The 17,084-nt window shown below is 41.9% G+C and overlaps 1 protein-coding gene across 1 annotated transcript in view; it reads left to right on the top strand.

Moving 5' to 3' along the window:
• Nucleotides 1-17,084, top strand: part of ECT2L (epithelial cell transforming 2 like) — a 54,854-nt gene that overhangs the window by 31,522 nt on the left and 6,248 nt on the right. Inside the window, exons 13-18 of the mRNA XM_065402083.1 lie at nt 3,899-3,991; nt 5,540-5,754; nt 7,995-8,142; nt 9,463-9,536; nt 10,196-10,352; nt 11,284-11,349. Of these exons, the coding sequence (XP_065258155.1) occupies nt 3,899-3,991; nt 5,540-5,754; nt 7,995-8,142; nt 9,463-9,536; nt 10,196-10,352; nt 11,284-11,349 (753 nt within the window). The remainder of the gene's footprint in view (nt 1-3,898; nt 3,992-5,539; nt 5,755-7,994; nt 8,143-9,462; nt 9,537-10,195; nt 10,353-11,283; nt 11,350-17,084) is intronic.

Below are 17,084 nucleotides of genomic sequence, written 5' to 3' on the forward strand. Positions count from 1 at the left end.
AGTCATCCACAGGTAGGGACGCACCCATCTGAGCTACATGAATGTTTCCCCTAGTCATTCATGAACTAACAATAGAGAGGCTCCAGCCAATTCCCCCAGCTCCCTAGCCTAGGACCTCGGGATGTACCATCCTGTCCTGGTCAGAAGCCTGACCAGTGTAAGTTTATTACCCAGTCCACCCCTCCCTCAATGTGGAGAGGGCATGCACCAGCTTTTGTTCACTGAGCAGATTTCCCAGGCACGTTAACACACTGTTTAAGGTACAATATAAAACAGATTTATTAACTATAGAAAGATTTTAAGTGATTATAAGTAGTAAGCGTATAGATCAAAGTTGGTTACCTAAGAAATAAAAGTGAAATTGCAATCTGTAGTTTATAAACTAGGCAGGATTTGAATCAAGCAGTGTCTCACCCTGATAGTATAGTTCCTTCAAACACAAGCTGGGATTCTCCTTTCCAGTCTGGGACCATCTCCCCAGTTCAATCTTTGTTCTCCAGATGTGTTTCCAGGTGTTGAGTTGTGGGGGGAGAGAGACCAAGTGATGTCACTTCCCCTCTTTTATAGTTTGCTATGAGTCAAGCAGTCTTCATTGTCTAGGTGCTCTCTCTGAGAAGTCTCCATTGTATACAGTCCCTAGGATAGTTGTTGTGAGTGTGGATTCCTTTAATGGGCCATCAGCAGCATCTGGCTGCTCCATTGTTGCACCTGAAAGGCTGGTTGTGGGTGTTCCCAACCTCACAACATATTTCAGTAACACACATAGCAAAACTTCATAACTTCACCTACAATGACAGCACATACAATCCAACAGGATATTAATGTTCAGCAGCTCGAGACTTCTAAAATGATACCTAACAAGGCACACTTTGTACAAAACCTATCATAATTATATCACCATGGTAAATCTGGGTGTTCCAGAGTACTGCTTTGCAGCACAGCGTGCCACAGATGGAAAAAATGTTGGAATTTATTAAGTAATTTCCCCTGCACTCCTGTAAACAGGAGCAGAGGTACAGGGTGTTGAAAAGTTCTGTTGTTGGGTTTAAATACTATTTTTCATTCCAAATAGAATAGGGTAATATTAAAACCTTTGCCAAACTGTGCTATACAGTCAGAAATGCATCTGATTACCCCTCCCACTAGCAGCATATTCCAGGAGGGAGTTGGTTGTCATGTTAGAGTGAATACTGGCAGTATTGCAGGACATAAAGGAAATAAGATTTAAACTAAATGCTCTTAATGATCCTTTTCAGCTGGCTTTTGAGGGTCTCCAACACATGTGATCTGTCTGTATAAAATTTCTTCAGGTTTAAGAACATTTAAGGGGAGAGAAGAATAGAATAGCAAAAATAGAAACTACAGCAACACAGAGAGAGAAGATTTTCATTTGCAACCTCACTGCTGGAAAAACACAGGCTTAGCCCATGGTCTAATCAGCCACTTTGAAAACTGTCTATCAACTTATACCAGATTGGGCTGTTTAGGGGATTGCTTTTATCTTCCTCTTTCTGGTCACAGGCTTACAGCAGGGTTGCAAAATATACAGTCTTGGTCAGCTAAGCCACTCTAATTAGAAGGAAAAAGGAGAGGGATAGGAAAGAGAAGAAAAGGTAGAGAAGGAAAAAGACATGAGGGGCTGCGGGATGAAGTCTTACATCTCAAGTGGGGTTGGGATAAAGCCAGTGGAAAGTAGTAGTGTCACTTGGGTCCCTCTCTTAGGCCTGGTCTGGTCAGGATTTGATCCATTGATTTCCAGTCCTCTACTCCTTGTTTACCAGGCGTGATCTTAACTGAGTTATATCAGTAGGCCTTTTTATTTGGACTAATTTAGTCTGTCTCGATTTTCCACCTTTTCTATCAACATTTTTGGTTGTAGGTTATTGTGACACTTTATGAACCTTCACTCACTTTTTATAGTTGAGCTCACAATTAAGGTAAATTTGTACGCCCAGTTATCTTCATCCTGTATGGATGCTGTAAGTGTTAACAAACAAGTCAAATCCACTGGATCAGTCAGCATGAACCCCAGTCTCCTTCTCGCTCTCCTTCAGCCCACCCAGACTTGCATTTACAAGATCTTCAGCCTCCATCAGCATAGGGATTGAAATTCTGAATCTCCTCCCCAATTTCAACCTGTCTTGACTTTGGGGCTCTTCATCCCTATATAAACACACACTGTTGCTTATAAAGACGCAGCCATTAACACACTATTCAACAAGCACCTCATGATAACCCATTTTAGTGTGAAATTTACCCATTTTGACCTTGAATAATGTTTATCTTAATTTTATTTTTGGTTACTTAGGAAAATCCTTTGGAAGTTCCAACATTTTTTCCTGCTGAGGAAGTATACTACAGAGAGCTTAGCAGACCGATCTTGAAAGATGGTGACTAGAAGACAAGTCTTGGTGCATTCATTAAGGAACAGTGACCTCTTTCAGTGCAGCTCACTATCTAGTAACTGCAGTGGGTTAATGCACTTACCTTTCCATTCTTGAGGTCTAGCGTCAGTTCCTGTTTTAGGTCACAAAATAATATACATTTGGTGACCTCATCTTCGTCCCTATGGGACATTAGTCTGCATCATAAATCCACTGCTCCGGTTGAACTAGTGCTTAATCTGCTTATAAACCAAGTAAGAGAAATGTAGAGCCTCAAGAAACTGCTTGGAGAAAAGGGGGCCTGAGCACTGGAAGCTAAATTTGATTTTCATAGCTAGAATCAACACTACCCGTCAAAGTTATGATTATCAAAGACATCTAATGTTAATGATAGAGATGCAGAACTTTAAGTATGTTATCTCAAGGGATTGTTACCCATAGGAATAGTCTTCGTGCAGTAAGATTTCTGCAGTTAATAACATTTGCCAATGAGTCATCAGCTGTTATGACCAATCACATAAATACATATTTAGCTTTCCTGTTAGCCCATGACGTTGGCCATTATGAAGTTAGATTTTTCATTTGTGCATAAACTATACTGATCAAGTTCAACAGCAGATTTTTCAAATACTAAACAGCAGATCTCTTTCTCTCTCTCTCTCTCTCTCTATATTTTAAAACCTGACATGAAAATAAATATTTTAAATACCACTATATTTCCTATTTTAAAAAATTACTGCTAACACCAACATTTAATGTATGGATGCAGCTACCTGAAAGCAGTTGAGCAACACAAGAATAAATACACCAAAAAAATATGTGATTTTTTAAAAGTTACAGGAATCCTCATTGTTTAGTTCTCAGGGAATAGCAAAGTACACAACTTTCATAGAACAGCAAACAGCAAGCTAAGGCCCCAGTCCTGCAATTCATTGCACATGAGCAGACCTCTGGGCCCTGTGGAGCCACACCAGTGGGGTCTACCTGGGCACAGGGGTTCTGACCACACACCAATTACAGGCTGGATTTATAAAAAGACTTTGTGGGCACTCTGTGTGATAATGGTCCCACCGTGGCACTGACCCTATAAAGACTTACACATACGCTTAATTTAAAGCATGTGAGGAGTCCTGTGGAAGTCAACATGCATACTCATGTGCTGAAAGTTACACACACACGTAAGTCTGCAAGAATGGAGCTTTTTGTTTGGGAAATTGAAAATATATCCCCCTCCTGAGCTGAGATCCCACGGTCAAGTCAAGCTCATGTAAATTATGATGACTGAGTTACAGCATAAACACTCAACAATAAAACAGTAAATAGTGTCACTAGTTAATGTTTCTTATATAGATGGTATAGTGCCAATTATCTATGGAATACTAATCCTGGTAAACTAGGATATGATCTTTTTGTGGAAACCTGAGCAGAAGGGAACAAAATAGCGAAGAACTGGAGAAGCTAAGTGTGGTTCCTTCAAATGATGGGTATGAAAAAAGCTTCTGTTTAATCCTCAGGAGGAGGATGCAAAAGAGGCTGCCACCCTGAGCCAAAATCCTAATTGCAGCATCAGAGCAAAGGAGCCAACATTTGAGGCAGTGGCTCGGTTGGTAAGGAAACCAATGATTCGTAAACACCTTATGGTCTTCTGTGATGTACACGTTGGACCTGTAGTTTCTTTCCTACAGGAAAGTAGATATGGACAAACAATGTATCTAGTATTTTTTTAAAATTGTTACCCCTTATGTGGATGTCCAAAAATCATAATGATGTTGGAATATAGTTTGCAAGCAGACCTTAGAATGGGATGCAGCACTTCATGTTATTGTTGCTGTGACTATACATGGACCTTACACATAGTTCATCCTCTGCCTCTTTGGAGTTAAAGCTTAGTCTTGTTTATGTTCTGTAATCAAGAGAATTATCAGGCTTCTAGATAAACAAGAATCTTTTCTTAGCTCCACTGAAGTCCATTGCAAAACTCCTGTTGATGTCATGGGACCAGGATTTCACCCTTAACCTCAGCTACCAGGAAAATGGTGAAGGGGAAAAATAGCTTTTGCTCAAATAGTGCTGCCTAGCTTCTGTGTTCAATCATAGGCTTTCCCCTGAACCAATTTTGAACTTTTTTTTTTTTTTTTTTTTTAAACGTTCATTCCACAGTGTTGACAGGATTGTCAATAGGGTTTCAAACTTAGACTGGATGTTTTTCTAAAAGCTCTGCTCTAGGACTTATTCTGGGAAAGCTCAATGGCCTGTGTTACACAGGAGGTGAGACTAGATGTGGAGATCCGCAGATAGAAATCGGTATCTGCAGACCCACAGGGCTCTCCCGGGATCTGCAGTGGTTAAAGGAGCAGAACATGCGGCTGCCATTCCCAGGAGCCAGTGCCCCACACCGGCAGCTCCTCCGGCATGGCTGTACCACCCGCAGCCCCACCCCCAGCTCTGCCCCATCCCTTCCACGCAGCTGTCTGCATCTCCTGTCTGGGAGCATGCGCACTGCTTGAACACAAGAGCGCGACCAGGGACAGCTGCTGGGGGTGGGGGTGGGGGGCTGGGGAGTGGTACAGATGCACCGGAGCTGTTGGCACAGGTCACTGGCTTCTGGGAGCAGCAGCCCCACGTTCTGCTCCTTTCGCTGGTCAGTTTCCAGGAGAGCCCCGCCGTTCCACGGATACCAATTTATATCCGCAGATATAAATTTTTATCCACACAGAGCTCTATAGATGATCACAGTGATCCCTGCTGACCTTAAAATATTAAATGTATGAAACCCAAGTTTCCCAGAAACCCAGTCTTTCAAACTGCAAAGATTCTTGCAGTTTAGGATATAGATTAATGTGTTGACAAGGGTATTTCCCTCCCTCTCTCCTGGGGTAGGGAAGGGAGACATTGTAACAGTTTGGGGCATGCTGTTGTGTGTGTTGGACTTGCACATGTGCGTATTTGGGCAAGGAAGAGGTACAGAGAAAAATTACTGATAAACATCAATAGTTTTTCTTCTTGGGTCTATTAAAACCGTAGGTCGTATTGCAATGGTGCAAGCAGGTATTCTGTTCTGTCCCTTTTTCATTGTTTTCTGGTCCTCCTCCAGCCCCATGCTTTTTATTGTAAAGATAACCTCTACTAATTTACTCTCCATGTTCTAACTGTAGGATAAAAAACTTCAGAAGGATATCGCAGACAGACGAACTAGAATTGCCAGGGAGCTCCTGACAAGTGAGAAGAACTATGTACACATGCTGGAAACTGTGAGGGATGTTTATGTTACGCCACTGAAAGCAGCATTAGCATCAAATCGAGCCATCCTAAGTCATGCTAATGTTCAAATCATCTTTTCTGATGTCTTGAACGCCTTACAACTCAATTGGTATATTCTATATGCTGAATTTTAAATTTACTAAGAGTTTTAAATATTTTGGGTTAGACAAAAGCCAAATCAGTGCAGTTGCTGCATGGGTTATCGCCGTCTGTTGCATCTGTGAATGTTCCGTGACGAAGAGAAAGATTGTCGAGGATAGGACACTACACTCCTGACTGAAGCATAGGATTTAATTAGCTGCCATCCCTCCAATCTTGGTTGACTTTTCAGGCAGATGCTTTTGGAAAACAACGGTATTGTTATTTACTGACCTTACCTGTGAATGGTGGCACATAATATGGGGCTTTGCAGAATATGACCAGACCGTCAACATGAAAAATTAAAATTGTGTTTCAGTTTTGGTGAAATTACTGTAGATTTTACACCCTGAATGATACAAAAGTATAAAATCCTGCCTGACTAGAGCTAGTTGAGAAAATGCTCAATCCTATGAGAAAGCACAGTACTAAGATAAAAAAGGGTTATAGATTGTGGAAGCAGCATATTCCAGAGAACAGGATACTTGATTAAGAGTCAGGAGTCTAGGGGGCATTCCCAGCTCTGTCACTGACTTATGGTGTGACCTTGGGCTACTCACTTAATCTCTGCCTTGGTTTCCCCATATATCTTAAATTGGAAGATATACTTATCACATTTGAAAGGGCTTTTGAGAGCTATAAATAAATCGTGCTTTGTAAGTGCTAGGTATTATTCATTAGTCAGAGTGATGGTAATATACAGGATGAAAAACTGGAATCTTGTTCTACAATTATCCCTTTGAAGTTTTAAGATGCTTGAAATGTCAGTAATAATGATGGTTCTGATCCTGCAATCATATGTGAATGGGCAGATCCTGCATCTGCACAGAGCCCCACTGAAGTCAGTGAGGCTGCACTGGCACAGGAGTTCGCTGCATAAATCTGATTGCAGAATCATGGTCTAGAGAGGGGCTCAAATTAAACTCCAGAACTGTAGTTCTCAATCAAAGTTCATAGCTCAAAGCTCTCTCTAGTGGGTCAGAGTTGGACACCCCAAACTTTGGATCTGGATTCTGAATCCTGAAGTTCAAGAATTTTCTTTACTGTACTTTTGGTTCTGCCCACAATAGAAATATGAAGGTCAGATCAGAATCAGTTCCATGTTTTTGCTTCATGCCCAACTCTAGCAACATTTAAAAAAATCAGTTTCAGTGGCAACTATTGCAAGTCTACAAACAGAAAGGAAGAGACTAGGATAAATAGTGAATTAAACAAGCAACATGATTTGGAACAGACTGCAAGGAAAACTGAACTTAGTAAAACATGGTTACATAATAAAAGGAAGACATCACAAGAATGTAAGCTGGAGATCTGGTTACTGAAAAATAGTTAAAAGATGAAAAGTTATTTTAAACTTTGGATAAATAAAATCTGTACCTCAGCTTTGAGCTCTTAATGTAAAAAAACTAAAATACCCCACCCTCCCATTGGAACACATCTGTCAAACATCTGAGAAGGTATTAACAAAGGAAAAGTACCAAAGAGAGTTCCATTAACCTAGATTAAAAGTGTTCAGACTGATGCAAGAGGTACAGATTTTAACAATAATTTTATAATGTATGCGAGGAATTTAGATACGATTAATCTTACAAAGAAAAATCAACATAATCATGTTTTTATTTTCCTTGCAAGTTCTATGTGTACATTTCCCATTCCTGCAGTTTAAAAAAAATTAGTTGCAATTCAGACGATTAGCAATAGACCCCAGGCCAACATTACACAACAGTCTAACATTCATTGGTGCTATGGTAGCTACTTGGAACTGGGGCATCAGTACCTGAGAAAAGAGATATATTGTCAGTGAAAAAATATATGCATTTCCTTACGCAAAACTTTGGATAGCTTAAAAGAGGTAAGCATTGTCAATCTTTCAAGGCAGTAAAGGGCTGATTTTATAAGTTACCCACATTTTTAAGGTTTAAATGATAAAACTTATATTTATATTGTGACTATCATCCAGATGGATCCCAAAGCACATTATAAGATATACAGAAATCACTCCACATCACTCAACTGCCAACTCTGGGATGAAAACATGGCAATTGTTTAACGGCTTACATTAACTCTAAACAGCACTCTAGGACAAAAGTGAGAAAACTAGAGCGGGATTTATTTATTTTTAACACTAGAAAGAATGTAGTTATCTAAACAGTAATTTGGCCAGGAAACTGTGGAAAGACAGACATCTCTCTATATTTATTTCAAATGCAGGCAGTTTTTAAATGAGCTGACAGAAAGACTTCAGGAATGGAGTCCATCCCAGTGCTTGGGTGAAATATTCACTCAATTTGGCTGGCAGCTTCAAACATACACAAACTTCTTCAACAACTACACTGTCATTCTGAAAACCATTGATATGGTAAGTTCTATAGGACTGTGAAAATACATCATATGCCAGTCTAATGCTCACATTTATTTTGTTGGAAATGCAAGCTAATATTCACACTTAATTTGGTAGAATAAGAATTCAGTTTAATGAATTATGTTTCTTTTTATGGAATCCATTCCAATATTGATAGTCTTGGCATGCCAAAATACAGAAAATTCTAAAACCCAGGAAAATACCAGTCACACTACAGAAGTTGCATGAAAATCAAGGGGATGATAGTCTAATTAAGACAATTAGCCTCTGCTTCTTTGAAGTCTTTATAGGGTTAAATTTGCCTGAATAAATCTGCCATTTAACACCTGTAGTGGATGTACATTACTGATCAAGATTTTAGAAATGCCCATGCAGTCAACTTGTATGAACATATACCGTAATGCACATACAAGGTGAGGTTTGCTTGCAAACATAGCTGTATGTGTGTGCAAATCCTTATTGTCCATGTGCAGTGGAGTATTTGTGTCTCCCAATTAAAAAAAAAAATCAGCATGCCTTCATCATCAGCACGGCACATGCACAGAGATAGAACCTTGGTAGCCACCAGTTTTCTTGTTTAGCCCTGCTGTAAATCTGCAATGGATGCATTTAGAGACATTACATAATTCCAGCAAGAGTGTGTGCTAGGGTTTACAGAGACACTTAATGTTGGCAGAACTAACATATAACCAGCCATTTATGCCCCCTTTTCATTTTAGTATGTGCCATTAAATGTAAAAAAGATCATCCTTCAAAACTATTACTACTTCACCATTTTAACCCCCAACTCTAGCCTTGGTGATAAAACCCAGGGAACAAGGTTTGCTTGAGCATAGATGCCAGAATACGTGTCTCACTGTTCCCTTGCTTAATCCATTCTTGCAAGTTGGAGAACTTCGGCTTGGAGAGCCATGCTCATCAAGTTCATGATCCTCATTTCTTCCTGCCAAGCGAGGCAGATTTATACTCACTTTCTCTCTAAGGTTTAGAAGGTCACCCAGCCTGAGAACAGGGATTTCAATACTGTTGCAGTTACTGTTCTGGAGGGTTGATAGACTACCAAAAGACCCCCCCCCCCCCCCCCCAAAAAAAAAAAAAAGATTTTTTGGGGAGAGGTATGTTAAAAGTTTTGATTTACTCTTCTTAATGGATCACATATCCCTTTAAAGGATACATTTGTACTAAATTCTGTTACAGTTGGGAATGTAAAAATCTTTATAAAAATAATTTTAATGACAGTAGGAAGAAAAAAAATCTCCAGTAGGCTGGTCTCCAATAATCAAGTTATACTGATGATCAAACCTCTACCTTTCACAGTGCAGAGAGACCATTCCTTTATTCCGTGCCTTCCTGAAAAGACATGATAAGACTGTCGTTACTAACATGAAGAGGTAAGGTCTGTGGTATTTACACTGTGACATAGCATAAAATCAGAATTCTGGGCTTTGGATTAGGTCCACTATGAGTATCCCAACCCACTTCCCTCCCAACTCAATTTTAAAAGCAGTATAAACAAAATAGTATTTAAATTAAGTCTTAGAGCAAATACATACACAAGTCATAGGAGATTATGAGTTGGCCCATAGCACATTTGTACAGTTGTAATTCTTCTTGGACTAAATGGATCCAGTATTCATGACATTTTCCAGGCTCTATACTTTCCTCTTACCTTCCACATGGGTTCTCTCCAAAGCATAAGGACATGATCATAAACTATGAAGAAGTTTGTCAGACCAGATTGGTCAGATTTTTAATTAAAAGGACTCTGGCTTTGAATCAGCGTCATAGTGGAACATTAGCAATTGCTGTGTTATTTCTTGCAGTTGAGAGCCAGACACTTGAAAAAACTTAACTGATTAGCAGACTTCTCAAACTAGTAGACAGACTCATCATGTGTGCGTGTTTGGCACATTGCTTCATGCTGATACTTGATCCAAGACCCTCTCAGTACATAAGCATCAGAAGTCACACTGTATAACTTACAATACATGTATCACTGAATTACTCAGGTTCCTAGCTAACGCATGGATTATATCTATGTGAAATATAGCCTACAGGAGCTGCTGCTCTGCCCTTCTAAAAGGTTTGAAGAGTATCTTAATCTTCTTTATGCTCTGAGACTGCACACTCCTTCAGAACACGCTGACCGTGAAGATTTGACTGCCGCAATCAAGATGATGAAACAATACAAGGAGCACATAGATCAGGTTTGTCACCACAGTTGTCTGTGTTCTCTCCTTTCAGTGTGGTATTCTTGCCTTGTCTTAGGAGGCATCCACAAGGAGCCAGGAGATTTAGGAGAGAATTAGGCCATGAGTTGCCTTCCATCTCAGGTACCTTTGCTGCGAACAGCTGCTTCCCTCTCCAGTCCCAAAGCCAGGAGGAGGCATAGGACAGTCCTGTGAACTCTATTCTCTCCTCATGACCCAAGTTTCTTTATAGTCCTTTCTGAGGGACTTTGTAGAAGCCAAGACATTTTCAAAGTCCCAATTATATCCAGTGGTTCTTCGCACAGCAGTGTAAAGGGAGTATAAAATGGGCAGAGTCCCCAGTTGAATACCACACACATAAGAGGGGTTTTCCCAGATGGTTAGGTGCTGCTGGAACATGATAGGGATTAGGGCGCTACGCACTGCAGCTGTTCTTCCTTGGTGGATGGCCCATACTAACAACTACACCAACAGCCTTACTCCTCCTCATCCTCTATTTTCTATGGAAATAGAAGCTAAGCTGGTTCATCAGGCATGAGAAAACACCTACCAGCTGGTAGATTTATTCTGTAAGAAAGTGCCCCCAAAAAACCAACAAAACACCTCTCTACACACACAACGCATGAGTTCAAGCATGAGGATTTTGTCAAACTCTTTGTTTATTTTTCCTTGGAGATTTTACACAAGTTATTTTCAAAAGTCATTGAGGTAAATTTAGTTTAATCAAATTACTGTCTAACTCAAATATCACTACCATCTAGAATTGCCCACGAATAAATTAGGGTCTCTTATAAAGCCCATTGAAGTCAGTTGGAGTTTTTCCATTGACTTCTGTGAGATTTAGATAAGACCCTTACATAGAACACAATCTCCTCCTTTCCCAACCTTTGTGAAGTTATTTGTGGTCTAATTTTAGTTTATTTTCTAGCTAAAACTGAACATGAGCAAAGATGAGCAAATGCTAAATGCACAAAGAATCATCCAGGGATGTCCTGTAAGTACTTCATTTTCCTTTCGAACACTTTAATACATTTAATTTCAGCTCTGATTTATGACAGCACCTACTCCGCTGTGAGTTCAGATTTAGGTAGTCCTTCCATTATTAGTCAATGCCAAAATTCTATTTACTTTACTTCAATGGGGGTCTAATTTTATCTGAGGTGTATATATAATTCCACATGCATAATCTATTTGCAAATGAGTTTTACAAATATGACATTTTCAGAGGCTTTTCATGGCCCTCTCTGGTTGGAAACTAAGGCAGACCTTTGCTCTGAGGCTGGGCTTAGGACCATTCCTCGGGAAGAACGCCCCAGAATTTGGTCTCTCCAAGCAGTGTCCACGGCAGGCTCCAAGACTCCCTTTGGAGCGGTGCTTTCACAGGATTTCTAAACAGTTTTTAACTAAGTGTCTGTTTCTTCATTGGCTTTAAGGTTTTTCTCCTCCACAAACTGCAAAATTAAAGAGATTGGGGCTTGTAAGGAGGGTTTCAAGAATTGCACCTTTCCTCCCCCTCCACCCTCAGAAGGGGGGACAGACAGCAGGCTGCAGCAAAACCCAGCTCCCAGCTGACATGGGGGTGAGGTCCAGGCCAAGACAGTTGAGCAGGATGAATGGAAGCTCCCTATATGGAGATCAGGCCAGAATCAGTGGCACAGAACTAAGGAGTGGTTTTTCAAAGCCTCCCTGCATCTCTCCTAGGCATAGGAGCCCTATTCCCACAGCTTGAAGAACAAGCAGAAAAGGTCCAGTGGAATCTCGAGTCCCAGGGGAAGGCAAAGTTGGAGGAATAAATTCCTGCTCTCAGCTGGCAAAATACAAAGGTCCACGCTGAGATGGCTGCAAAGCATCCTCCCTTCCCACAAGCTGTTGTACCTATAAAGCCTTAGTTGCCATGCTCCTGTGACCTGATATCAATGAGTCATTTGTCTCCAATGGCTCTGCCTCACTCATCATTCTATGCAGTTAGTCCCCGCTCAGCCCGAACCCAACTGCAGGGAATATGGGTGAAGTGATTCAGATCCCCTGCCCTGGGAGATGGGCATACCTCCTCTCTCCATCAAGCCTCCAGTGATCCGAACAAGAGGTCAAAGTGGATACTGTTCTCCTCAGGGAGGCATGCAGACTGTCCTTTACCACTCCCTGGCCCAACCCCCTGAGAAAACTGGGAAGGGGTCTTATAATGATACAGAGGGTAAGACCCCTCCCCACTTTTCTGAGGGGTTTGGGCCAGGGAGTGGTGAAGGACAGTGCTCACAATCAGCTTTTAAAGGGACAGCACAAACTTTTAAAACCTCTCATGAAAGAGTCTCCCCTCTAGATCCTCTAAAGAGAAGAAATCTCTAAAACTGGGGCTTTAAGCAAGAAACCTCAGTCAATTAACCTTCCCAGAATTGAGTACAAAGGGCTCTCTGACTTCATGGGTCTTGGTGTTTTTAGAAAATGAAGCAGCACCACTGCCACCAACAAAAAAAAAAAACCTTGCAAAGTTGAGGGAGAGCTGTGTGATTAAGGTGGATTGGGAATTCCTTATCAAGACCTACTTGTATTTACAGCCTTCATTACTTTGCCTGAGGTTCAGCCTGCTGTGGCCTCCTTAGTAAAAGGCATAGTCATACCAGCTGAGGGAATTTTCTCAGACAGCCAAACCCACAGACAAGAGAATAAGATAATCACTTATACTGAATGTAGATACAGCAGTCTCAGCCCTGAGAGTATTGGCTGCAGTCTTTTCTTGGGGAGGTCTAGGCTCAATCTTCAAAGTACCTGTGAGGGAATTGGAGCTGCTCTGTAATGATTTATAAATATAGTATATTGACCTGGTTAGTGGGGTGTTTATTGTATGAATATATTTGTTTAGTTTAATAGTGTCTGTAAAGTAAAAAGCAGGAAGGGAAGAATGACGACTCAAGATAAGCCATTTCTCAGCAAACACTTCATAGTTGTTAAGAGACAATGCTAGGACAGGTAAAGCCTGGAAACCAGAAGATCAAAAGAACTGTGGCAGGTTTAAAATGAAAGACTCAAGAGAGGGAGGAGTTTGGGGGAAAACATGACTGAGGCGTCTCAAAAAGTTAGACCCGCCCAGATTACTATCAGAAAAAAATAAGCCTTTAAGAGACATGACTGTAGACCAGGGATCGGCAACCTTTGGCACGCGGCCTGCCAGGGTAACCACCCTGGCAGGCCAGGCTGGTTTGTTTACCTGCCGCATCCGCAGGTTCGGCCGATTGCGGCTCCCACTGGCCGCGGTTCACCGCTCCAGGCCAATGGGAGCTGTGGGAAGCCGCGGCCAGCATGTCTCTCGGCCCGTGCTGCTTCCCGCAGCCCCCATTGGCCTGGAGCGGCGAACCGTGGCCAGTGGGAGCCGCGATCAGCCGAACCTGCAGATGCAGCAGGTAAACAAACTGGCCTGGCCCGCCAGGGTGCTTACCCTGGCGGGCCGCGGGTCAAAGGTTGCCGATCCCTGCTGTAGACAGTTTTAAAATCCTCTTGTTCCTACCCTTACTACAAACAATACTTTGGTTTTAAAGGGGAGGGGAGGAGTGGTCACTATATACCACTGGTCATATACTGCCAAAGGGAAGAACTGCAGGTGCTGAACCCAGTTGAACCTGCTGGGTAAGAACAGTGGATTCACAGAATATAGTAGCCCCGGGGCCAGCCTAAGAACAGGAGAAGTGTGGAATTCCACTCCCGGGTAGGTAAAGGCACGAGGCCTGACACCTGAGGGAATGGATTCAGAGACACCAGGAAGGGGACAGAGGAGTAACTACCTCTAACCATGATACCACCTTATCCCAGCAGGTGTTCCCTTTGAAACCACTGCTTCTCCAGGTTCCAGTGTAGAGATTACAGATTAGACCATTGCTATCTTTCCTAAGAGTTGGAAGACCAAGGCTAGGAGGTTCTCTGCAAAACAATCTAACCCCAAGAGCTTCTAATTTTTGGGGTTTCCCAAGTCTGGGCATATACCCCATCCACCCTAGAGCTGCACTTCAGAGTAGTCCCTCATCTGGGAGTGGACCACCTCAGAAAATGGGTGCTTAAGATAATCAGGGAAGGATATGCATTAAAAATCATTCACTGTCCCAGCACAAATTTATCCTTTCCCCATAGTAAATTAAAATAAACCAACCTTATCAACAAGACCCCTTGCAGCATCAGAAAATTAAGTACATAATAGTCCATACACACTGGAATGATAGAACCAATGCCATGGAAACATTTTGGTATGGGTACAAGATTCTTTGTAGTACAAAGAGCAACAATGGCATGCAGTCCACTTAAGACCTCAAGTCCATAAGAAGATAAATACAGAGTACTTCCTTTTTGGACTCGTAACTTCTCCAGAGGTATTCACAAATGCCATATCATCCCTCTCCATGTATACTCTGGTCCAATGACCTCATCAGGTTATACAAGGCCCAGCAGCCATCACTCAACATGTCTGTGTGAACAAGTGGAAAGGCCAATTACAGCCATCGCAAAACTCTAATATCTAAGCTATCATCCAAGACAATCTTTAAGATCTCTTGGTGAACTCATTCTCAATATTATTTAACAGTTAGTTGATGTCAGGTCCAGATACAGATATCAGACTCCATATAGGGGGAAACATATCTGGACTTCTACATGAGTTGGGGAGGTGTGGCCAAAGGAGGAGACATGGAGTAGTATAACCTGTCTCATGCTATGGAAGAATGAGCTTGATGGTCCACTTCCCACAGATGATTCTTCAGAAACATGGTGTGTATATAAAACTGATAAGAAGGCAGAAAACCTTCAGCACTGCTTTGAGAAGCAACCTTGTTCGTGTCCTGGGCAGAAGCTCTCACTCTATTCCTCAGGATTCTGCACGAAAAAAGGAAAGTCATGGCTGACCAGCTCATCAAGACACTTAAAATCAAGGGAATGCACATTATGTGCATCACAGCCCGGGCTGAAAGCCTCTTGAAAGAAAATAGGTTCCTCAAGTCCAGTTGGAAAAAACAAAAGAGGTGGTATGTGAGGAATTGGAGTCTGTGGTCACCAAGAGGGCTAAAAGGCCTGTATGCCTCCCCCGCCCCCAACCACGGAGTACAGATGGTAAAGAAAATTGTAAAGGAACAGACCACAGTGATTGTAATCACCTTCTAATTAACCTCAGGTCTTGGCTCTCAGACCTGATTTAGATGCAACTGGAACCTCCTTAAACTTCAAAAACACAAAACGTAGTGTAAGTGAGGACCTATCGTGACCCAATATCCATTGCTGCCTAACCCATCAGCTGCGAACCTGAGAGGCTGCAACTAGTATCACTCATTCTAAGGTGATAATCACCCTCCTAGAATATTGAAGAAAAAAAAAAATCACAAAATGTTTATGTGTTACTGAGGATTAGATGTTGGTGTTAGAAGACACAAATCAGGGCAAAGTCAGCTGAAGCATAGTTTTTACAAGGCGGCTCACACACAGGGCGCTAGGCCAATATTTTTTGGAAACATAAGTCAGAGACTAGAAGCATATTGCACTGTAAGAAACCCAGGAGAACATTGCCTCATCGTTACATAAGATTCAGGAGAACCGCCGCTCTTATCAGTCCTCTGGCAACATGCAGATTCCTGTAGTGATCTTGATCTGTGTGCTACAAGTTTGAATAAAACTACTGTTCAGTCACAGTTGCCAGGCCTCTCTTTTCACTGAAAGGCTCTTGCCTACTCACCACCTCCTTCTCCAAAAGGGTTTCAGAGACTGGCATATTCTCAATGAAACTTCAGTTCCATGTTCTATCAAACATGGTAGTTGTGTGAACTAAGCAGGCCTCCATCCCCAACGTCACCACAGTCTTCCTCAGATAATAGGGAGTGATATTGTTGCCCTCCCGGTTGAATCCAAGCATCCTAAGTAGAAGGAAGTAGAAGTGCATAAGTTAGTTGTGAACAGAACTTACAGAGGAACAAAGGTGTATACGGCAGAGGCATACAAGCCTCAGTTACAATTCCTCTAGTTACTATGCATTTTCCGAAAAGAGCTGCAATTTTGTGGGCAAGTGAGGTCACACATCAAATGGGGAGGCCTGTTAAGCTCCTACAAGATCTTCCATCTTTATCAAGCACTGCAGAGTCAACCCCCTCACCCAGGCTGTCAGTGTTTGGTGTTATTGAATGGGGTGCACTAATAATCCTTAAGCTCCTTTTCAATTCTATACAGGTAAATTGAATCCTTCCTCCTCCCGAGGGATAACTTGCTGCTTTCTGCATGCCACTGTGAAGGCTGTTTGACATGGAGGGGACAGACAGGGACAATTCCATCTTACCTGTGCATTTTCATTCTAGGACCTTTCACGCCAGACAGCCAGATGCCCCCTTTGGAGAACAGCATTATGGCCAGTTTTTTTTTTTCCTTCCTATTGCTCGCTAGTTAAGTACTTTGAAAGGGAAGAGGTGTTTCCTCCAGGATATCCCTAAATTTCATGTAAAAGCTCTGCTGCACATGGTTTGAGTTGAACAGCACTTTCACACTTTGGTATAGGTAGCATTTTTCAGCACTGGAAGTTATCATCCTGGGGAGTTCTTCTTAAGGGGTAGCCCAGGCTCAGAGCAAAGATGTGGTCACTTTACAGTAGGACATTCCCCATCTCCACACCAACTAGGGGCTGAGCACATGGAGAATCCTAGAATGAAAATTTACATGCAAGAATTTCCTTTATAGGCCAAGCTCCTTGGCCAGACTATATCTCCCATCAGT

This window comes from Emys orbicularis, chromosome 3 (assembly GCF_028017835.1).
Source record: "Emys orbicularis isolate rEmyOrb1 chromosome 3, rEmyOrb1.hap1, whole genome shotgun sequence".
In the NCBI taxonomy this organism is placed as follows: domain Eukaryota; kingdom Metazoa; phylum Chordata; order Testudines; family Emydidae; genus Emys; species Emys orbicularis.